Source organism: Antennarius striatus, chromosome 16 (assembly GCF_040054535.1).
Source record: "Antennarius striatus isolate MH-2024 chromosome 16, ASM4005453v1, whole genome shotgun sequence".
Taxonomy (NCBI): domain Eukaryota; kingdom Metazoa; phylum Chordata; class Actinopteri; order Lophiiformes; family Antennariidae; genus Antennarius; species Antennarius striatus.
In genome coordinates this window covers 16,868,129-16,892,789 of record NC_090791.1, presented here as the reverse complement: position 1 = coordinate 16,892,789, position 24,661 = coordinate 16,868,129, and the positions used below count along the sequence as shown (strand labels likewise).

General features: G+C 41.4%; 1 protein-coding gene across 1 annotated transcript; it reads right to left on the bottom strand.

Moving 5' to 3' along the window:
• Positions 1-213: 213 nt before the first annotated feature.
• Positions 214-23,815, bottom strand: brsk1b (BR serine/threonine kinase 1b). The gene is made up of 21 exons (XM_068336716.1): positions 23,722-23,815; positions 23,229-23,323; positions 21,063-21,148; positions 20,685-20,825; positions 19,343-19,459; positions 18,296-18,329; positions 18,129-18,197; positions 17,515-17,661; positions 14,213-14,244; positions 13,759-13,923; positions 9,466-9,563; positions 9,140-9,290; positions 8,892-8,952; positions 8,126-8,134; positions 6,380-6,980; positions 5,705-5,753; positions 4,693-4,816; positions 4,484-4,585; positions 3,900-4,008; positions 3,119-3,208; positions 214-3,044 (listed from the first exon to the last, which is right to left on the bottom strand). Exons 1-21 carry the CDS (start codon positions 23,807-23,809, stop codon positions 2,821-2,823), a joined length of 2,592 nt encoding a protein of 863 aa, XP_068192817.1. The 5' UTR covers positions 23,810-23,815; the 3' UTR covers positions 214-2,820.
• Positions 23,816-24,661: the final 846 nt, after the last annotated feature.

Here is a 24,661-nt window from a genome sequence, read left to right as displayed (position 1 = left end):
TTTGTAGCAGTAAATATAATAAATAATAAAAGTAAAGAAAAGGACAATAATCTATGAAAAACTGGTTTGTTCAGCATCGTGAAATTTTTGTGTCGTCTCCCTGTCTTCACCTATTACACTTTCAAAAAGAAACAGAACATTTACAAAGCAAAAAAATAGAAATAAATAGATTCATTCATTTTCAATAAACATATATAACAAAAATGTGTCAAGACTCCTACAATAATTTGGAAAAAAAATCTTCTGACATTCGTGTTTGTGCCACCATCTGTCCTCTGGGGAAAAACATTAGACAGAAAACAGACCAGAGCAAAGCTGAAGAAAAGAATAAAGAGATAAATAACTCGAGTTAATTTCATTCTTTATGTGCCTCCAGAGAGCGGTCGATGACACACCCAATCATTTTCTTTCTAGTGTCTTTGTGAAAGGTGCATCAGGAATTTGTTCACCTCTACCTGCCTCTCTCTTTACATCCTCCTGTGTTCCTTCCAGAGAGACAGTGAGAACTGACACTTTTGGTTAGGCTTTGAGTAGTTTTGCATCCTTTTCAAAAGAACATTATACATGTTTCTGTTGATTGATCGTGGCTCTCAAAAGCTTAAATATGTAGTCCTCTTTTACCAGCGTCTTTACTTATATAATTCCGTCACAATCCATACATGACAGTTCATGGATCGCTTTCATATCTTTTATACAACATTTGCATGCCCATATGTAAAGTACAGAAAGAGCCACTGGTCATTGTAGTCACTGGCTGTGAAGCAGTCCCTCCCTTAAATATATAAATTGCATTTCCACAAAGATGTCTAGAAAATATTTTGCAATGTATTTCATTCAATTCCAACAGCTTTTTCAGCCCGAGTCCAGTCTGACTTATTACCAAGAATAATTTTCTTACAGCGACGACAGCGATGTTCTTGATCCCTCTGCCTACTGTGCCTTCTTTTCAGGAACTACTGTACATACATACTGTATGTGTTTAAGTGACTCAATATTAAGTGAAAGGAGACAAAAATACTGTATTAAAAACATTCTCATGTTAATTCCAACATTAGCTGTTAGCGGTGTCAGTTAGTCACATTAAATGTGTATCTTTGTCTTAGCAGTGGTAACTATGTATGTTGATATGTGCCACCAGCATGAACAGAGTTATGGTGTGTTCACAACAAATTGTCACTGTGAGTCAGATTTTACCTGTGTCACTTGTACAAGTAAAGTATTTTCCGCACTAAAAGGTGCACCTAGAAGCCTTTGATTTTCTCAAAAACCGACAGTGTGCCTTATAATCCAGTGCCCCTATACATGAAAAAGTTTTAAAATAGGACATTAATTGAAGGTGCGCCTTATAGTCCATTGCGCCTTATAGTGCAGAAAATACTGTAATGTGAAGCCGCTAATAGCAGATAGCATGCAACTAGATGAAGTCAAAGATGTATTTTCATGAATGAACATTAGTCCATACACCTTGCAGACCTCCCCTATCAAAACTTTACTATGAAGGTATGGGTGTCACATATGGCTGCCATAAGAAGACATATGTTTCACTTTAGCATTGGCTAATCAAATGCATGATGGGTACAGCCATCTTTAGTGAAGTGAAAACTAAGGGTTGCTTCGCAGAGAGTATGTGGGCTACAGGAAAGAACAGTGACTCTTTCTATGTACATGTGGTGCATGAATGTTGCACAGACACAGAACACCTGTTTGACACAACTGACCTTCCTTTTCATTTTTACCTTAGCTCGAGTTTTTGGTTAGTTTTTCTACTTCCATTTGCTAAGATAAGGATACCTGCTACTAACTAACTTCTGCTATCTATACATCCATGTCTCTTCTAGAGGACAAGTTTTCACTTGTGAGACATCATCATACCTGCGTTGTGACCGTGTGTCCTCGAAATGAGGTGAAATCTACTTAATCCACTGGTTCTCCTCCTTTAAAGGCAATGCGGTATAGCTTTATCAATATAATTCAGAAATAATGGTGGGACTTTATGCTGCTCATACACTCAAGAAATAATTGTGTTATTTTGATATTCACCAAAGTCTAGGACTGCATTATGTAGAGCCATTCTTGATCAATTATTCATGGGTTATGCCTCAGCAATCAAACTCCTTTATTGTTAAATTACAGCGGTTAATTTACTACAGGGTAGGAGCCATTTTCTTTCACTTTAATATGATAAATCTGGACTCTTTTTGTTAATGTATTTCAAAATACACATTCCTCTTCAATTAGAAAGTGAAGGAAGGAATGGAAGGTTCCTTTCATGTGACTCATGTCATGTGGCTTTGAAAGGCCTTCATCACTTGGCTGGTCGGAAAGCAACAAAGAAACATGACTAAATAGGCTTTTTTGTTGATCAATACCTTCCTGTGTCTTATTGATTGACTGATGGAAGGCTACCTGTTGAACCATGCATTAGCTGTGACAGAGCGAAGGGCATGTGCTTTCTTCATCTGTTGAAGTGGGTACAGTAAGAGTTTTTCCTGCCTGACAGCCGTTCTTGTATGATAAAGTGGGATTCGGGGGCATCCTGTCTTTGTACTTGTCCCAATGGGGCCGGTTCAACCTGCCCCCGCTCCTCCCACAAGTACACATTTCTGCTAAAATCAGCCATTTGTCGGGGTCTTCTCCATCATATCACTAGATCAGCTTCAAGGACAACTTACCCCTTCTACATCCAGTTGCTTTGGGATAATGGCAGGACGCAAGGCAGAAAGTAAGAATGTAGGGAAGGAAAGAGTATGGGAAGGTTTGAAAGGAGGAAGAGAAAAAGGCCAGGTGGTTAATCCACGCCTCTCTTCCTCAACATTCTTTTCAAGGATGGGACTGCGTTCCGTTGGGTGACGAGAGGAGTCTGGTCTTGTCTTTTCCCGACTCTCGCCTTTGTAGGACTGTCCCGCTGCTGCTCCCGCTTCCGTTCCCCCCGTCTGCCACACACTCCTTCTCTACTCGCTCCCTTTCTGACCCACCTTCAGAACGCCGGGAATTCTGACGTGAAGGAGTGCTGGGCTGGCGTGAAAGTTGACCGTTCTTCTCATCTGAGGTAAACCAGGGAGAGAAGAGATGAAACAAACGCTGGTAACTGTTGGGTGTGAGTGTGACTGCTTCTTACCAGCCAGTGCCTGCACAGAAGGCTGATCATGAGTACTCAGGAGCTGCGCCTGAATGGTTTCCACCACTCTCTTAAACCTACGACTGGGACCTGAGAGGAGAAGGAGGAGACTCAGTAGTCATATCTGATTTAACACCATTTGAAAGAGCATTTTTGAACTCTAAGCCTTCAGTTTTAAAATGGAGGTTTTTGGAGGTAGGAGGTAACTGGAGAACTCGGAGAGAACCCACAAAGACACGGGGAGAACATACAAACTCCACACAGAACCCGGAACTTTCTTGCTGTGAGGCGACAGTGCTACCCACTGTGCCACCTTGCCAAAGAGCCTTCTACAAAAGTGTTCCAGTTTTTTAAAAGGCTCAAATATAGGTTTGGTGCTGACAAAAAGCTTGTGTCTGTCCCCCAATTTTTCAAAAGATGTGGCCAATCATACCCTGTTATGTATGCACTGACGGATGTACAGACGAATAAAGGTAACCCTACACGTATCTTTTGGAAGGGAGATGCAGCCAGCATAGTAGATGATGACAGGGTGTGGGTATGTCGTGACAGTTACAAAAAATTAAACCCAAACTAACCAGATCAAACTCACAGAATTCAAAGAGAACCTAAACTTTAGTTTGGGCTGTCAGGTGTTAAAACATCCTTAGCTTCTTTCTCAGTACATCAAACGATCTGCAAAAACGGACTCAGACACAAGCTGGAAGTCAATCGTCTTACTTTTTAAATTGAATTATGTTTATGAATCCTGTGTGAGTCCAAACCCGGGGCCCATAAGCACCTGTTATTAGGGTGAAGGTAACGCTGTAGATACCCATCTCTTTTCTTCCTTCCCTCTCGGCTCGCTCCTTCTCTCGCTCTCTGTCTCCCTCAGAAAAAGCGATGTCCACCTGCAGAGACGAAGGTTCATGTCAAAGGTTGTGTAATTCATGTAGGATGGTCATGTACAAATATTAAAGATCACTAAGAGTTGGATGCACTCTTAGGGTGGACTCTTTCCATTACACTCCATGTAATAATGATCTGTTTCTTTCAGTCCAGCCTGCAGATCAGAGAGCTCCACTGGGTTTTTGAACAATTATTAACTTCAAAACAGAGAATAAAACATGTAATAACCAACTTTCTGCATTGTTTACCTCATGTATAAATATTTCCTGTCATGCATGCATCATGTAGTAGATCAAACATACATTCACCCAGAACTGATCAACCAGAGACATCAAAATAAATGTTCCTCTAAGTTTAGCTTCCACATTGCATGAGATGTCTACATGGAATTACAGGTGTTCAGATTGTCCATGGGTAACATTAAGCTGTCAACATCTACTTCTCTTTAAGCTAAAGAGGTAGGAGAAAAAAGAAAACCTGGAACTTGACAGGTTTCTGGAAGACAGAGGGCCCACCGCATGACTTGTACTCTGCCCGGAAACTGTTCTGAGACACCACACTGTGACTGAGTGATGGAATCTGCAAATAAATGAAGGGAAACTCAGTACATAAAGATCACATTTATGCATTCAATGCCACAAATGACACCATCATGGAAGCTGTTAAGGATTATCGATGGTGCTCACAGACAGAAAGGCGTGGACGATGTCGGCCTTGATCGAACTGAGCGGCTTGTCTCGAATCAAAACAAAGATCTGCTCCTCCTTCTCAAGACTGATGAAGTGACCGAACCACGACTTCTTGGCCAGTCTGCAGGTCCACAAAAAATTATTATACCACACAAGCATAAAGTAGTTGGTATGCAAAGAATCAGCATGTTTGTATTATTTTTAACCAGCCTGTGAAGACTGATGGAGAGAGAGAGACACTTAAATCAGGCTACTGGCTATTTATAGCATTTTGATCATGCTGTTAAAGTTGGTGGAAACAAATCAGAGCACAGATTCATATTTTTAGCTTTGGGAAATCTAACAGCTCCCTCAATGGCCAATTTGTTTTATTTAGTGGCATCTAGTGGTGAGGTCACAAATCGCTATCAATGGAATGCCCCCTTTGAAATCCAGAAAACTTCTTGAGCTGTCGCGGAAAATGTTCTGTCTGTCTAGTTAAGACATGTATTATAAGGTATGTCCCTGATGTCTAATATCATATCATATAGTTTGTATTTGAAAATACAAAATATATGACATGGACAAGATGGAAGTTGCTCGTCAGCAGTTCGCCGATCAGATGGTGAAGGAGCCAAACAAAATCAAAATCGAACAAAAGTCTGCTGATTTCCCAACATCAAAGTTCAACCCAACCCTCAACTGATGATAGAACATAAATAATAGAGAAGATTCTTAAAAAAATGTGACTCATAGATTATAATCTGATACAGTGTGGATATATTGTGTGATTCCTTTTGCATTACTGTTAAAAACATGATGATTATTAATTTATTTAGTCTTTACAGTAAGAGACCAAAGGAAACAGTTGAACTAAACAATATCAGTAAATAGATCAATATCAATTTGTGAAGCACATCAAGAGCAAAGTGTTTTTGAGCTACTACCTAATAACTGTCATTACACAATCTTTGCACACAGAATTCAAGTTTAAATGTTCACACAGAGAGAGAAGCATGGTTGTTCTTACTCTGGACTGGACTCTGGGGTCAAACTGGACATGTCCTCAGATGTGGGGACTAAAATAGGAAAAAAAAAATTAGACAGAGAAAGGAGGAGGAAGGAAAAGGGCAGTGAATCTTGATGACAGGCCTTAATTTAATTGCACTAACTAGAGGTTATCACAGAATTAGCTGCAACTCATAACAGCCTCAGGCTGCTTGCTGAGTAACAGCAGATTCTAACTTAGATTCTCCGATTGTCTGAACAGTTAGAAGACGATCAAGATCACACCAATGGAGAAAAATGTTGCTTCATCTTACAGGTGTAAGTCTATGTTTAATTCATTTATTTATTTATTTATTTTTAATCTCAGCCAATGGAGAGGATTCAAAAATTACCATTCATTTAATTTCAACGCGCAGTTCCACCCTGAGGTCAGGAAAGAAAGCAAATTTCCTGTGAGGTTTTATCAGTTGTACCACAGGAGCAACAGAAAGCATCCTCACAGGAAACAACACAACCTGGCATACCACAGTATGAATGTCCCAAGACATGAGGTTCCATACAGACAACATTCACCCCCCAGCTACAGCTGCTTCAGCCTGCTGACACCTCTTCCGCGCTCCAACGGTTGTTTTATTATACAGCATAATAATGGGAATCATTTCATTTACACCAGTTTAACTTCTTCAACTTCACTAACCTTGCAGTTTGCGCCGATGGAATCGTGGGGAGCCTAGAAGGTTATTTTTGAACGAATTAAGCCGTGTTCTCCAGTGGGCGGAGCCTGAGGCAGCCAAACCTCCACTTCCACCTGGGCTCGATGGAGGGGTCAAAGAAAGCGAGGCCCCGCCGGCTCCGTCCGCTCTGGAAGAAGAAGACGAGGAGGAAGAGGAAGGAGGGGTGGTGGAGGAAGGGTTCTGGATTTGGTGCACAGGTGTGCCCAGCGGCGAGCCCTGGGGGGTGACCTGTGACGCAGAGGGAGGGGTGGCAGAGGAGTTAGTGGACGAGTGGGCGTTCTTGGACTTGAATACAGACGGAGACGGGAAGTTGAAGAAGCGTGGAATGGGAGACAGGATCGGGGAGGGGGAGGGAGAGGGGGAGCGAGGAGTCTGGAGGGGGAGGGACTTCATGGAGTGGAGCTGGGGGCGGTCGTTCGGGCCCTTTGAGGGCAGGGTTTGGGTTTTTGGATCGGGCGCTTGACGGGATGGCCGAGAGGTGGTTGTACTTCCTGGTTTGGACTCTTTGGAGGATGAAGAGGTGTTGGGGGTGACTTCTGATTGGCTGAAAGTGAACACCGGACTCTGATGAGCAGATAGAGAGATGGAGAGAAGGAGGGAAAGAGGGATGGACAGATGAGAGAAAGCAATGGTGGTGACTTATGGTTTGTGGAAATGATTCTTCAACAAGCATCAATCTGAAGTTGGAAGATGGACGCGATGGTCTCTACTTTAGAGTTGTTTGTTTGCTGTTTATATATTTTTTTCAGTTTCTTTATTCATCCACGTCACCGTGTGCAGACAGACGTCTGTCTAAGGAAGCATGATAAGACTATGAAATGGGAATGTGTATGACTGAGGATGTGGCAGTGTGATGGAAAGGCAGAGCTAGCAGCGACAGCTTCAGTGAGAATTATCAGAGAAAACAGGAACACAGGAAATTTGGTTTTACACTTTTGATGGCCAGAACTGATATTAATATATTGAAGGTGTTGATGACACACAGATGTTTACTAAAAGACTGTGTGAAAAGACAAGGTAAGCATGTCAGACAGCTTCCCTTGTTTGACATCTAAAATGGCATTTGGCGTACAACACAGATGATGTCATTTACAGGTGACAAACTATGTTTTGTTCTCAGGAACTTTTAAAAATATATTAAAATATTATTATTTATTTGGACTTATAGAAAATACCAAAAACCAATATATATTATTACTTAAGCATGTAGTATACAGTATACTCTATTTAGATTTCTTTGTATGGGCCCACCCACTGATTATTATATAACATACAGGAAACATTTAGTAACCAATGATGACAGTAATCAATTCTTTTTCTTTTTGCCCCCATGATAAGAATTATATATACTGTACAATTGCACTATAAGGCGCACCTAAAACCCTTTAATGTTCTCAAAAAACGACAGTGTGCCTAATAATTCATTGCGACTTTATATAAAAAGAGTTTTCAAATAGGTCATTCACTGAAGATGAGTTCTCATCTCTCAGCTGTAACCTCAACCCCCACGCTGTTGCCTATCTAGTGAGCAACCCAGACAGTATACAAAAGTCTAAACTGCACTCCCTCCCCCCTAAAGTTACCTGCTGCTTCAGGTGTCAACCACATTTGCAAATCAATTGTAGCCTGCCAGGCACCTTTGACAAACAGTGACTTGGCTCTTGAAATTTGAGAAAAGGCTCCATTACAGCAGTCTCTATTCTATGTACCTGATAATGCTGTGCACCCTATTCTAGTAAAAACAGTTTGAAATAGGCCGTTCATTGAAGGTCCGCCTTACAATCCAGTGTGTTTTATAATCCAGTGGACTATATAATCCAGTGCACTTTATATGTGAAAAGGTTTTAAAATAGGCAATTCCCTTTGAGGGTTCCCTTTATAATCCAGTGTGCATTTTAGTGTGGAAAATTTAATTAACGTGGTTTTCTCAATTTATGCTCACGTGAAAGTGGAAAAGTGAGCACATTAAGACAGATTACACTGTGATAATGTGCAAACTGATTTATGTGACAGCCAATCTCCCACTATCTTAGACTACAGTATTTTCCGCACTATAAGATAGATAGATAAATAGATAGATACTTTATTAATCCCGGAGGAAATTGCATAATATGCACCCAAAAGCCTATAATTTTCTCATAAACCTACAGAGCGCATTATAATCTGGTGCACTTTATACAGTATATGGAATAAATTACAGAATAAGCAATTCGTTAAAGGTGCGCTTTATAATCCAGTGCGCCTTATAGTGCAGAAAATACTGTATATACGGTTGAATAGACAACAGGTCCAAGACCAGCAGGGATCTGATGTTGTACAAGTTCAAAATCACAAAACATTTTCCTAGAGTCCATAAAGATACATTGTTGAACATTGCTGATGTTCAGACCATTAGAAGGGAGAAAATGTAAAGAGAGAAAAATATTTCAGTACCACAGTTTAAATGAGGATAAAAGAAAGGAGGGAACTTCTCACCCTGGGGCTGCTGAGAGGACTGCAGGACAGACCTGTGGAAGCTCCACTGACTGATCGAGACCTGCCATAGAAAACGGAAGTTCTTCATCAACGTAAAATGAAGGTTCAGGAGCAACTATCAAAAGATATTCTTCTGTCTAGAATTCTAATCTGCTTTAAGATTATTAAATGTGTGGTTCCCATTTGAAATGCTGATATTAACCCAGTGTCTGTCTACAAAAGCATCTAGTATGTTTGCTGCTTCACACCTCTGGCTGTGTGCATTAGTGTCTAGAGCCTTGCGAGGTGGGGTGGGGGACCCCTGGTCTGTGACACTGAGGACCTCCAGGCTCTTCCTCTCTGGACGACAACGGCCATGTCGTGTCAACATGGGGGAGTCCACGCGCTTCCGGGGTGGGTCTAGGGTGCCAAAGATTTTTAGTTTAGAAATTTAAGCAAATGTCTTTTACATTTTTAGTTTGCTTGACATTTTAATATTGTTGCTTGAAATCTAAAATGGTAAAACAGAATTTGCATTTATAAAAAAGCATTTGCTTCATTGTTATTGCCAAAAGCTGACAGCCATTGCCCTTACCAACATCATTCCTGGGTGGCAGATCCTCATCCTCACAGCTGGGGTATCGCTCCTTCCTGTCCAACAGGAGGTAGTAAATCATCTTCTCCTGGTTCTCTCTGCGGAAGAAGAACCAGAGCAACATGCTAATGGTCAGGAAAAGAGGGAACAGGGAGGTTATTTTGGAGATTTCAAAGTAGTGGGATGGAAAAAGATTACATCTAAATTCAAATAACGGCAAGAAAACTACAAGAGAAAAAGCTCAGCATCCTTCTACCAATACATTCACTATCTCTCCTCTGGACATGTCCAAACCATCTTGGTCTGGCCTCTCTGACTTCATCTCCAAAACCTCTAACACGTGCTGTCCCTCTGATGTACTCATTCCTGATCCTATCCATCCTGGTCACTCCCAGAGAGAACCTCAGCATCTTCATCTCTGCTACCTCCAGCTCTGTCTCCTGTCTTTTCCTCAGTGACACTGTCTCTAGACCAAACAACATCGCTGGTCTCACCACAGTTTTGTACACCTTTCCTTTCATTTTAGCTGAAACTCTTCTATCACACATCACACCTGACACTTTCCTCCACCCGTTCCATCCTGCCTGTACACGCTTCTTCACCTCTTTTCCACACTCTCCATTGCTCTGGACTGTTGACCCTAAATACTTAAAATCATCCACCTTCTTGATCTCTTCTCCCTGTAACCTCACTCTTCCACTTGGGTCCCTCTCATTCACACACATGTATTCTGTCTTACTGCGGCTAACCTTCATTCCTCTCCTTTCCAGGACAAACCTCCACCTCTCTAGCTTCTCCTCCACCTGTTCCCTGCTCTCACTGCAGATCACAATGTCATCTGCAAACATCATAGTCCATGGAGATTCCTGTCTAACCTCGTCTGTCAGCCTGTCCATCACCATAGCAATCAAGAAGGGGCTCAGAGCTGATCCCTGATGCAGTCCCACCTCCACCTTAAACTATTCTGTCACATTACAGCACACCTCACCACTGTCTTACAGTCCTCATACATGTCCTGCACCGTTCTAACATACTTCTCTGCCACTCCAGACTTCTTCATACAATACCACAGTTCCTCTCTGGGCACCCTGTCATAAGCCTTCTCCAGATCTACAAAAACACAATACAGCTCCCTCTGGCCTTCTCTGTACTTCTCTATCAATATCTTCAAAGCAAGTACAGCATCCGTAGTGCTCTTTTTTGGCATGAAACCATACTGCTGCTCACAAATGTTCACTTCTGCCCTTAGTCTAGCTTCAAATACTCTTTCCCATAACTTCATTGTATGGCTCATCAGCTTTATTCCTCTGTAGTTGCCACAACTCTGCACATCTCCCTTGTTCTTAAAAATGGGCATCAGCACACTTCTCCTCCATTCCTCAGGCATCTTCTCACTATCTAAGATCCTGTTGAACAACCCAGTCAGAAACTCTACTGCCACCTCTCCTAGACACTTCCATACCTCTACAGGTATATCATCGGGACAGAGTGCCTTTCCACTCTTCATCCTCTTTAATACTCTCCTCACTTCATCCTGACTAATCTTTGCTAGTTCCTGGTCCACAACTGCCACCTCTTCTAGTCTTTGTTCTCTCTGATTTTCCTTGTTCATCAACTCACCCTAACCTGCTGCACACCCTTCCCATCTCTGTCTCTCTGTCTTGCCAACCTGTATAGATCAGTCTCTCCCTCCTTACTGTCCAACCTAGCATACAAGTCATCATAAGCCCCTTGTTTGGCCTTTGACACCTCTACTTTCACCTTACGCTGCATCTCCCTGTACTCCTGTCTACTCTCCTCAGTCCTCTGAGTGTCCCACTTCTTCTTAGCTAACTTCTTTCTCTGTAAACACTCCTGTACCTCCTCATTCCACCACCAAGTCTCCTTATCTACTTTCCTTCCAGATGACACACCAAATACTCTCCTACCTGTCTCCCTGATCACATTAGCTGTTGTTGTCCAGTCATCTGGAAGCACCTCCTGACCACCCAGAGCCTGTCTTAATCCCTTCCTAAAAGTCATGCAACACTCTTCCTTTTTAGCTTACACCATTTCGTCCTCTGCTCTGTCTTTGCCCTCTTCATCTTCCTCACCACCAGAGTCATCCTACACACCACCATCCTATGCTATTTGGCTACACTCTCGCCTACCACTACTTTGCAGTCAGTGATCTCCTTCAGATAACATAGTCTACACAAGATGTAGTCTACCTGTGTGCTCCTAGCTCCACTCTGATCTCTTATAGGTCACCCTATGTTCCTGCCTCTCCTGGAAGAAAGTATTCACTATAACCATTTCCATCCTTTTTGCAAAGTCAACTACCATCTGTCCTTCTGAGTTCCTCTCCTGGATACCAAACCTGCCCATCACCTCCTCATCACCTCTGTTACCTGCACCAACATGTCCATTGAAGTCTGCTTCAATGACAACCCTCTCACTTCTAGGTATGCTCTGCATCAATTCATCAAAGTCCAACCAGAATTCCTCCTTCTCCTCCTGCTCACATCCTACCTGTGGAGCATCCCAGCTAACAACATTGAACATCACACCATCGATTTCTACTTTCAGGCTCATCACTCTATCCGACACTCTTTTTACCTCCAGGACATTCCTAACAAACTCCTTCTTCAAGATAACCCCTATTCCATTTCTCTTCCTATCTGTACCATGATAGAACAACTTGATCCCTGCTCCTAAACTTCTAGCCTTGCTACCTTTCCACCTGGTCTCCTGGACACACAGAATGTCTACCTTCCTCCTCTGCATCATATCAACAAACTCTCTACCTTTTCCTGTCATAGTCCCAACATTTAATTTCCCTACTCTCAGTCCTATACTCTTCTAGTTCCTCTTCTCTCTTTTCCTACGAACACACTTTCCTCCACTCCTTCTTCGACCTATAGTAGTCCAATTTCCACCGGAACCCTGTAGTTGAGCAGCACCGATCCGGTATGGAAGTCATAGTTTTGATTCGCATGTTTGGTTTGGCAAAAGTTTTACATCGGATGCCCTTTCTGACACAACCCTCTCTATTTATCCGGGCTTGGGACCGGCGCAATAAGACATTTGCTTGTGCCCTCTTGCGGCTACAGGGTAATAGACACGGTAACAGACAGGGTAATAGACAGGGGTAACAGACAGGGGTCAACAGACAGGTAACAGACAGGGTATGGTCGAATAAAGATGAAAAAATAATGTTCCAAAATAATGGTGGTAAAATAATGGTGAGAAAATAATGGTTTTCTCACTATAATGATATAATAATAATAATAATAATAATAATAATAATAATAATAATAATAATAATAATAATAATAATAATAATAATAATAATAATAATAATAATAATAATAATAATAATGGTGCGAAAATAATAATGTGAGAAAATAATAATGTAAGAAAATAATGGAAATAATAATAATGTGAGAAAATAATAATGGTGCGAAAATAATGGAAAATAATGGTGAGAAAATAATGGTCGAATAAAGATGAGAAAATAAGGAGAAAATAATTATTATTATGGTCGAATAAAGATGAGAAAAGAATAGAACTGATTGTACCACAGGGGGAATGGCGTAAAGAGGCCCATGAGAGAAAGGCTCCTGTCTGTGGAGACTGGCTGCAGACGCTTTCAGGCTACAGCCGATCAACACTTAACTGAGCCGATGACAGTCAGGGTGATAATCATCTTTTTCTTTTGCACTGCACAATCATTTGATCCATTGTTAACATGAACACTTTTCAGCTATAAAGTGACTGCTTGTTGGGATGTCCTGTTGAAGAAGACTGCAGTGCAATGTGGGTAGAGAGGAGTCACACCAGCTCGGAAGAGAAAGGAACAAAGGGATGGGTAGTGAGAGGGATAAAAGAGGCATTGCTGATAATGTTGCTCTTGTTCCTGCCATCCCAGGCAGATTAAGGAGTAAGTAATTGACTGGCCGCAGTGAAAAAATACAGACAATGAGACAGAGTGATATTACGTCAGATGCAGCCCACACACAATTATGAATGTTTTTCAGGGTACGTTCAAGTCCACCTGCAAATTGCATGCGGGCCTCTGTGAGGCAATTTAAATTGTTATTGTGCACCACACGCCCGAAGATGGAAACACAGGCTATTGGGTTGAATCCGTTTATCGTTCATAAAAATAATCAAGTAGGTGAAAATAAATCAGATATATAAAGTTATCTGATAATTGAGTTTCTTCCCTCATGCATTTCAACATCAGCAAAGCCAGTTGAGGATTTACCTTCTATTCAAAGTGGAAATGTTTGATTGGTTATATTTACTCACTCCTCACTTGTAAGGTCCTGTGTGAGTTTGACCCGGTCTCGGAAGCATCCTAAGGAGTACATGCTTTCCAGAACATCCGGGTCCAGGTCTGTTAAAGACAGGATCCTGGTCACGCATACCCGTCTGGGGGGTGGTTGCTCTGGGCAGGGCTCGTTACGACCGCTCCTGACCAGAAACAGGCCATGAATGTGGTTAGCATGTGCATCACAACCAAACACGCAGCATTACACAGGGAGAATATTACACAGGTTTATTGTCAAGGAAGAGGGGATCCTATAAAGTTAAGGTGCGCTTTGATCCTCTTTGAATGCACTTACTTTCAAACTCTAAAGATTTTATTGTTTCATGGGGTATTATGAGGTCATAACAAGATATACAATGGTAGGTTTGGGTGGGGCAGGTAGGGGTATTGATGGGAGCAAGGAAACTGCAAAGTAAACTATTATGTACTTACTGGTACCAGGCATGTTTCTGTATTGCTTCAAGCTGTAGTGAGCAAAAAAGAAGATATTGCATTAATGCATTTGTTGCCTAACTACGTATACTAACTAGCTTCATTTCAGATATTACATTGCCTTTGTGTGTAAAAAACACTAAGATAACGTATTTATCATATCATGTCTTCAAAACTATGTTTATTTTTCAAAAAGAATGTTGGGACAGGAGCAGCAAAAGACCTGTTGGGTAATGATCATTCCACAGTCTAAGGGGTTCAGGTGTAGCAAGTGATCGTAGAGTAGCACATTTATTCACAAGCACAGCCTGAGAGTATACCTGTCACCTCTTCTGAAATGCCCAATAGCAATATGGATTCTCTATATTTCATATTCCCCAATGCAAATCCAACAGATATCAAATGCTGAGACTGTCAGAACAACAAACAGCCTTATTTCATGTCAAACAAGCCGTTCCCATGGTTACAAACGGTCAGCTCCCACACAGATGACCTGGGCTCCAGTTATTTTGCTCAACAATAATGAATTTTTCAACTGTAATTAAATCCAAACTTTCCTTCTCTCCATTTTTCTGATGTACTGTACTGTTGGGAAGCCTCAAGGATTTTCTGAGACATGTGCATGAGGTAAAGTTGATATGTCTCGAGGAGAAATACGAGTGTTTAAAGGATGTTACTACATTGAGTCAGGAACACTGAACCTTGTAAAACTGTTTGCAAAAATTACACCTTTTGTTAGATTTGGAACCCTTTATGGAATCAAAGTTGTATTTTCAAGCTCCCATTGAGTTCATTCCCAGTGTTCTCTTGTAATGTATCATCTTCGGAGCACTGCCGAGGCGCCCTTGAGCAAGGCACCGTTCCCATCACAAGCTGCTCATTTGGGCGCTCCATAAAGGGGCTGCCCACCACTCTACCTCCCATTGTATGCTTACAGGCCCCCTTGTGTGTGGCTGTGTGTATTACAGGGGCCTATACACACTAATATGCATGCGTGTGATTGACTAAAAAAAAACTAGAGTGTGTGTTCTTAATTTCTCTTCGGGGATTATAACAGTCTATAAAAAATAATAAATAAATAAATAAATATTTAAAAAAATTAAAAAAAAATTAAATTCAATTAAAAAATCTGTAGAAGTCCTCTGTCCGCATTAGGACATGCAGGGATAGCCGGCGTATCAACCCGATTCAGAATTTCTTGGCGTAATGGAGCAGCTGCAGTTCTGCAAGTATGTAAAAAGTCAGAAGTTTGCCTGCTGTGAATGCTGTGTCAAAGTCCATCTGTTGAGAGGACACCAGCGAGCAGTTGCACGTAGTCAGCAGAGCGTTTAGCTTGCTGATGAGGTACTGTATGCAGCATGGAGGAGACACTCCAACATTCTCCTCCCCTAATAAGCCAAATACGACAGTTTTCCATGAATACTTCTAGCAGACAGAAGGATGGTGTGACCTGGTTTCAGGCGTCATTAATCAACATCTCATCGGCTCAGCCAGAGCTTTGATTAAATCTGCTGTGCTGTAGCTGATAGACCAACTGACCAGACTTCTTTCTTTCCATCTTTATTTTACAGCCTGTAGTGCACCACATTATAATGAGTCCATTCCCACCCCATAAGCCTGCTTTATCCCAGCTTCCCTTTGTGAGCTGAATGCAGTGCTCTAACAGTCCATTCAGTTATTCTCTGAACGGCCAGTCTCTATTCAAGCCTTTGCTGGAGAGCTGGCATTATAATTGAAAAGGCAGGGATGTTCGTATCTTTTGCACCCTCATTGCTCGCACCCGTCTTTACAACCACCGATGAAGGCACTTTACCCCCCTTCCTACATCATTATTTTGTTGAGTCATGCCTCCAAATAAACTCCCAACCTGTCCTTGAGGACAGAAATGAAGACTCAGGGCAGTCCTGTCATGTTTGACTCTGCTCCACCTCTAAGCACTACCTAAGGTCCATCGCTCCACTCGGCTACTTCATCATTACTCTTCTCCCTCTTCCTCCCATTATAAGGTCATGTGTCAGGGTTGGTTTTTGTCATGTCTTGAAGCAAAGCCTTGGGCTGGTCTTTTCTATTCCCTTATGACTTCTAAATGCCTGCTTCATGCTTCATCTTCTAGAAACTAATGTTGTGGAGCGATGTGATGATGGTGAACTGGGATGAAATGTACGTGACTATGTACCGACTTTCATTTTGATCAGATTTGCTGACAGACGTTCGGCTGTAGCCAAGTAGCTAATTAGGCTGAAGGAAGTTTTATCCGATGGTATGAAGCATCGTACCCGGCTAACTCTTACTGTTTCTTCAGAGCTCATCTTAAAACAGGAGTTTTGAGGCCAGTGGAAGATAGCAGCAAATTCAAAGACAAGAAAAACAGTGAAAATGTCTTCAAATTGGGGAGACAGTATTGCGTTTAGGAAGTCCTTATCATCTGCTTAAAGGACAAGATCAAGTGTAACTTTTGGGCTGCGGAAGCCGGAACGTAACCAGAGGAAACCCACACTGAGGTTTTGGGTCTTGGGGACGAACCCAGAACTCTCTTGATTGGGTTTTGACGATGAACTTGATGGCTCTATTCATAAAATCGAGTAAAATCTGAGACCCATCTTCTAATGCTTAGAAATCTAAGGAGTAAGGGTGGAATGGAATCTCATTGGTGGTTAAATTTAGGTTTTAGAAGTCTGAGTATAAATATGCTTCAATTAGAGTAGTGCTGACTTTTAGTTTCACACAGGACTTGTGTTTGTCTGACACATCCATGTCTCAATCACACATTTACTTTTTGCTTTGGGATGGCTTCTAAATGCTATAGACAGTTCATATCTCTATTCCAAAAACACTTTGCCAGCTGTCTCAAGATTGTGGAGAATTCCAAAGCTTGACTTGCTGGTTGCTGAGAGAGCTGATCGGTGGATGATTTAGCAAATAATTCATTATGTTCATCACAGCCAGACATGGCAACCTGGGAGGTTTAGTGATATGTGGAGCAAGAGAAACATCTAATTGACTATTGAATTCCTTCATTATTTATATAGTACCTAGTCATCACACCTTGTTCTGTCAACCTTCTTTCATTTCCTCCCACTGACATAATAACAAATATCTACAACAAAGATTAATGTCCTCAATACAAAAGACACTGGATTAGATATATCTTTGCTAATGTGTTCTTCAATTACAACTTAAAATCTCACCTAGAAAATCACTGACAAAGTTATTTGTACTAAAATATATTGCTGCAATATAATTCAAAGCACTTCAGCTCGCGTCCCTTCTCACTTTGAACCCAACGGACCCCCCGTCCTCACCGTGAGTCTCTTGTCAGCGTTGACTTCTATCATTCCTTTGAGCAAAGATTGGCAGTCAGGAGGTATGAAGTGGGGCATGTGGAACACTCCACTCTTCACCTTCTCCAGAAGCTGCCGCAGGTTATCGTGGTCAAAGGGCAAGGCACCCTGAGGAGCAACGAGAGGAGATGAGAGGATTAAAACAAGGAAGTAGTTTTGGGAGATTTTTACTCGAGCAGCGCCATGTACCTTGTACCTTTAAAGCTTTCCATTTGCTATTTGTTATGCAATATATAAAGTGTGTTCACTGCCTCTTGCTGCTGCATTGCTACATCTCTTGGCAGGTTATCCTCACCAAATGCAATTGAGCTGGAGCGTCTAAAGCCGTTGGCAGTCTAGTATTGTATCACCCACGTGCTCGTGCATCCTGCTACCTCTCTAGAATGTGAACATCTCAACACAATATAGCTTCAGGCTGCAACCAATGCTCGAAACTTTCACTTGGCTCCTTTAAGATTCACTACTGATTCAATCTGAGAGAATACGGATGAGGTTGAGTGATACTTTTATTCTACATGGCGGCAGAATGAAAACACACCAGAAGAGAGAAGTGAAGAATAAAAGGATCATCTTACCACAAGAAGAGCAAAGAGGATGACTCCACAACTCCAAACATCTGCTCTGCGACCATCGTACTTCTCCCCCTGAAATACAAAGGAGGCATTAGACACACACACACACACACACACACACAAGCACACACACACACACACACACACACACACAAAGAGAACTAACTTACCCTTATGACCTCTGGGCAGGCATAATGCGGGGATCTATAAATAAAGAAGAAAAGAAATGAAAAATGATTTAAATGGACCTGAACAAAGAGCGCTGCTTCTTCCAGACACTTCAGCCAGAGAAGGAAAAAAAAAAAGACACCTGTTTTATTCATGCAATAGACTAAATGGTGAATCCTGGTGTAGTCCTGTAGAAAGGATATCTGTTAAATTCATGTTCCTGTTGATGGGACAAAATGTGAAAAGCAAATATTCAAAAAAAAGATACAAAAAAACATTGAATGTCCCAAAAAGCTTAGAGTAAATGTTGAGATATCAAATAATAACATAATTTATTGCTAAAAAAAATGCATGTAAACTTTCCATATTTTGTGTCTGTGGTGTTCCTTGAAAATATGCTGCTGTCTGTCTTGACGTCAATGAACCAATGACAACAAGCTCTATCCGCTTGAATTCCTAGACTCTATTTTCAGAGATCTTTCACTGTGCTTTGCCTGACTCAGATATTCAGCTGGGACATCACAATTGGGGGCTGAGACTGCAGCCGCATTAGCGTTACAGGTTAAGGCTGACCAGGACGGTCCAGAACCTGAGCTACCAAAACACCGACAGAGACAAGTGTTGTCCTTGTTGATAATTGCTCTCCAACTATTCAGAAATTGAATCACCGTTGTATCGAATTTCAGCGTGGGCAGCTTTTGTTGGCTTCAGTCTCAGAAGCCAACCCCCAAAGGAGGCTGTAGCTTGAGGCTTTGCATCGCTGTGCATGAAAATTTTAGTCCTCATTTGGAAAAAGTCTTCAGATTCCAAAAACAAGCAGGAAGGGATCGATGAATGCCAGCACGGTTTAGAGGACAGACCTTCATAAACTAAGCTATTTTGTCAGTTGACTTCATTTTCAAACACAGGAATGCAAAAATAATGTATTTGTAATTCATTTACATCATAGTAAAAACAAAAATAAATGAATAAAAAAAGAAGGTAACCAAAGAGCATTAGCAACATAAGTAAACACAAGCTAATTCTGACCCCACTGGTCCAGTCCTTACCCACAGCTGGTTTCCAGCAGACTGTCACCGACTTGTAGCGACGCCATGCCAAAGTCTGCTATCCTGATGTTGTTCTTCTCATCCAGAAGGAGATTCTCTGGCTTTAGGTCTCTGTGACTGAACACACACAAACACTTTACTACGCAACTTAAAGCTAAACTACACACGTTGTTACGCTTGACTTCCACATTACTTGAAGTACAGTGAGTTCAAAACTGCTGTTTCAGGCAGCTTTCAGGTGAAACCAGTGTTATGAAATATTTCAGCTTCAAAAGCTTGTTATTAATTTCATTTTGATGCTTTTATTATTATTATTATTATTATTATTATTATTATTATTATTATATTCATTATTTGTTTTCTGCACAAACATACGATGTGATTAATGAATCCCTGCGATCATGCCAGATAACTATATTAAGCAACGATTGAAACAGTGATCCAAGTTCATACATAGCACAATATTATAGACTGAATGACAGCATTATTCATGCTCTGCTTTATATTACTACAAAATGAAACAATCCAAATTACTCCCTAAACTGTAGACCAAAGGAAAAACATCTTATTGACCTTATTTGTGAAAGCAGATCAGAACACGTTCAAGCCAAACCTCTCTCTAACGTACCGACTCAAAGGTCTAACTAGCATGAGGTTCAATAAGTCACAGAAATTTCCTTCCAATAATCAACCACCAAACTATTTTAGTGAAAATCGGCCCATTCAGTAACTGTTTAATGCAATGCATTGTGGAACTGATTAGATAGGTTGTCTTTCGATGATTTTTTTACTCATAGTTCAACTTCGTCATTTCATCAACCACCACTACCAGCGGTTGGCCTTACAGGGAGGATTTATTCATCCTACTGCTGGTCAAGACGGACAATCTGTGAATGATTTCTGACAGAAATGATCACATCATCTGCTGACATGAACCAGTATCTTCATGTTATTAATGTTTCTGTCTGGATTGAAATCAGAAACGCTCCAACAGGTTGAAGGACGAACACCAGTGTAGTGCATAGAGCAAGCTAATAGGTCTGAAGAACTGGTGCTTTATCTTGCTGTGGTATAAATAAGCTAAATGTAAACTAGGTAATGTCAAAAAAAATGTGTGATGGTGTGTGTAGATCTCATGACCACCTCAACGTCCTCAATGTTATGTTTTTATGTTCTCAGAAGCTGTGTGACCCCGTCAAAGACAAAACCTTCGTCCTGCTTTTACAACGGCACAATTTTCAACATTTATTGTGCAGTTGAGAATGAAACTGGAAATGAGGAAGAGAACGTGGGATATTTTACTCAACAAACACCAACACACGATGAGAAGTGAACCACAGACCATATGGAGTGACTGTGGCAGAAATCAAGGGCTGAGATTATTTGTCTGAAGAACTTCCGGGCTTCTTTGGGGGTCAGTCGACCTTTCTTCACCAGGTAGTCAAATAACTCTCCTCCAGACACGTGTTCCAACACCAGATACCTGGAAGACAGAATACCTCCCATTAAAATTCATTCACACTAGTCCTCCATGTTACTTTTATACAAACTCAAAACCAAGGTATCTTCCATGTCACAAGGATTTTGATTTCAGTTTTATCAGACTTAACCTTTTATTTATTTCATACCCAAGGTTGTCTCTGCCCTGGTAGAGATGCAGAGACACAGAGGGGAGATAAGAATATGTTAGCGGGATGGAGAAAGATTAAGAGATACTCACAGGTATTTGTTATTTTCATAGACATCATGGAGCTTCAGTACGTGAGGGTGCTCTATTAGTTTAAGAATAGCTATCTCTCTCTCCACCTAGAGAGACAGGAAGGTAGATACGAGGAGAGGTTAAGGATGAAGGAAAGGAGGAGGAGTGAGGTTGAAATGTGGGGGAAAAAATGAGGGGTGACAGTGGTAAACGTTATTTATTGTGAATGCTTTGGTGTGAATTTAAAGACAAAAACACGTTAAAATTGTAATTAGAAATGTGTTTTTCAGTTCTAGAGAGGTTATAGGTGGAATGAAAACACTTACAATGAACTGTTTTGTTTTTTTAAAGCATGAAGGAAAGAGTTAACAAAAATAAATACAGAAAGGAACCAATGTATTGTATGTAAATGGTAAGTGTGTGTGTGTGTGTGTGTGTTATGCTGGCTTAGACCTGCAGTAGCTCCATAGGGTCATCTAGATGAAGCTACATGAAGCAATGCTTCAAATAACAAAGCGTAGAGGAAAAAGGTGAGCTACATAGGTAAAGAAAGAGTTATCACAACTCCACCCACAAGTCACAAAACTGGTCATTCCGGATTCAGAATTCAAAACGAGCTGATCTTGATTCAAGTCCAAGTCATAACAGGAAAGAATTGGATCATTTCCAAGTCAGAACAGGCATGTCAGCGGTCAAATCAGCAAGACGGTTTAAACAATCCAGTCCAGACTCAAAGCCAGACTCAAGTCATAAGTCATCTGAGGTCACTGGAAAATCAGGTGCCAATTTGGAACCGGCAAATCTAAAGAGAACCTTTATAACAAATGTAAAAAAAAAATTAAAAGCTGAACTGGACACTGAGAGATAAAATATTAAAATTGTCTAAATGTAATAGAGTCAAGTAGAGCAACAACACAACCACAAACTCAACCAAATTACAGTCATCCAATAAACAAACTGCAATTAAAAGTAATTGTAGTTACTGTCTTGTTATAAAAATATATAGCATAACAAAATCACTGAATATGTACATACTGAGATCAAGCTGGAAGCATAGATCACATGTTCACAGCTGAAAGGACGGAGCGACTGCTGCCAGCAGAGGTAGGTGGACTACAATCCTCAAGTGACTGCAAAGAACCTGCAGCAAGATTTATTAAAAGAAGGACTGAGGTGTCGTTTGGACGTTCATGTCTGAACATTCACCTCTGCTGACCTCTGCTGCTCAAAACCATGTGGATAAAACACAGATGTTTTCTGCTCTGATGACAGACTGGACCATATGGGACCTCTGGATTAGAAGCATGTCTGGAGGAGGTAAACCAGGAATATTCAGGAACTGGAGATGTTTGTTCATGAGGAATGGGCTTAGATTCTTCAGGAACGCTGCCGGAAGCTGGTCATAGCAGCTAAATAAAGTGGGCAGCAAGCGTGTGTGTGTGTGTGTGTGTGTGTGAACATAAAAAGAAGAAAAACTGAGCAAAACTGAACAACACCTGTTATAAAAACATGGACATACATTTCTTATTTTTGTCTCAGGGTCACGTCGAAGCCCTAGAGCGGATAACTGAAGGTGTAAGGCCTTTTCTGATGTGTCAACATGAAATTGCTGTGTTAGTTAAAAGTGTCGGCTTTTCCAGATAAAGCTAGCAGACAAGCAGCCCAGTAATGTGGTTACTGACACTTAGCACATGTGGCTGACAGCTGCCCAAAGCAATACGGTGTAACCCAGAGGACTGGGTGGCGACTGCAAGGGATAAAGGGCAACTGTTTTGGTGCAAAAGGGCTTATTTAATTTCACATTTTCCCTATTTTAATATAACTATGTAACATCTAGATTAAAAAAAGTTTCTTCACATTTTATTCAACTCGTGTTTTCCTTGCTCAAAGTGTTTCTATTTAGACAAACTGACCACATCAGAAACATTATAAAAACAAATTTCACTCCAGTCGAGTGTTTTGCAGCAACAGTAGCTTTTTATCAGAGGGCTTCATTAGCAGAATGAAATTATGTCCATTGTTCATATAAATAAGCAGCGCCCACACACTCAGCTCCAAGTTACACCAGATGAGCTCCAACTAACAAATATACCGACTGCATTTCTGTGGCTTGTAGCCACCACCATGACAACCATAGAGACTGACACCAGACACATGGAGGAGTAGATGGAGCGGTATATACTGCACCTTCATGAGGACGGATTCAGACAGTTTCTCTCTGTTCACAATCTTAATGGCCACCTTCTGCCCTGTTATACAGTGGACACCCAACTTCACCAGTCCTGAGAGATGCAGACAAGAGTGGGGAAGAAAACGTTTTGAGAGTATCAGAAATCATCATGCCGTGTGAAAACAGGAAGGAAAGGGATGTCATCAATTATTCAAAAAGCTTTACTGACATTGTCACAAACTGAGCTTACAAAAAAAAAAAAAAAAAAAGATTGATTGGAATATTTGTCCAGAGGTCTGCTCAGTCTCTCACTCCAAAAATACCAAAGAGCTGTATTTTAAGTCCTCTGCTGAATTTTAGAAGGTGTTTAAATAAGGTTGTGGCAGAATAAAACCACTGATTAGTGATAATTCAACCATAATGTCTACACATCTGATTCAGGCTTCTAGAATAAGTTGTGTCTCCTTGGCGCGCTTATGTGTCTGACCACAGCCGTCAGGAGGCTCCTACCTGTCTGCCCCTTCCCCAGGGTCTTCTCCAGCCGGTAAGGCCCCACATATTGGCTGGACTGGCCCACAGTCAGTTCCTTGCTGCTCATCCTTCCAGAAATAAAATTCTATTCCTGATATAAGGCCGATCAAGATAGCGGTCTCTCCTGCTCCGTGCGTAATGCCGTAACGCACATCACAGGCGGTTGGAGACGGGAGCGACTGGAGGGACTGGTCGTGATCTTAAAGCCGGGCCCTGCAGGCTACTCCCATGCACTTGTATGTCATGCGGTCCAGTTCCCAAGTGGCTAGCTCCCACTCTATAAGGCCTACAAGAAAGTATCTCCCAATTTCGGGTCGTGTCCGTTTTTATCGCAGCGCGCAGAGAAGCATCGCTCCGAGGGGAAAGTAGAAAAGATCAGAACGACGGTGACGCGTCAGGTTTGACCGTTGCAGTGATGTGAGATGTCCTGCTATAAATAACTAATTTTAAAGCTGATTGATCCTTTATAGATTCTGAATGGCCAAAGGTAGAACAAGGAGCGAAAAATTTTCATTCAGACCCGGACAGGAAGCCTACATTTACTAGATTGATTTTTGTAAGAGCAAGAGTCTCAAATATCCCAAGTCAGAATGCCCTGATTGAATCCAGTCACTGATCGATATCAGGAACCCCCCCCACCCCCCCGTTCCTCTGCTGCTCCCGTCCTAAAAATGTTTTATAATCCTTCAAAGATCACCCAGTCCCCGTTTTGTCCTCATCCAGGCCTCGTTTGTGTCAGGACCCGGCTCTCTGTGAAAGAAGCGGCGTTGTTCAGATAATAATCTATTATCACAACAGCATCAGCAAGAAGAATGGGTTTTCCAATATCCGGTGCACACTTTGGCTCACCCCTCCTGGGCCCTGCATCAGGAAATAGAGGAAGAAGGGGGGGGGGAGCATTTAAAAAAAAAAGGGCAAA

Bases quoted from the DNA above. Each gene is read 5' to 3' on its own strand.
- brsk1b (XM_068336716.1), bottom strand. From the start codon at position 23,809: ATGAGCAGCAAGGAACTGACTGTGGGCCAGTCCAGCCAATATGTGGGG. The intron at 9,564-13,758 runs GTGAGTAAATAT...CTTCTTCCGCAG, and splicing joins CAGGACCTTACAAGTGAGGA to AGAGAACCAGGAGAAGATGA. The intron at 3,045-3,118 runs GTAAGAAGCAGT...GGTTTACCTCAG, and splicing joins TTCTGTGCAGGCACTGGCTG to ATGAGAAGAACGGTCAACTT.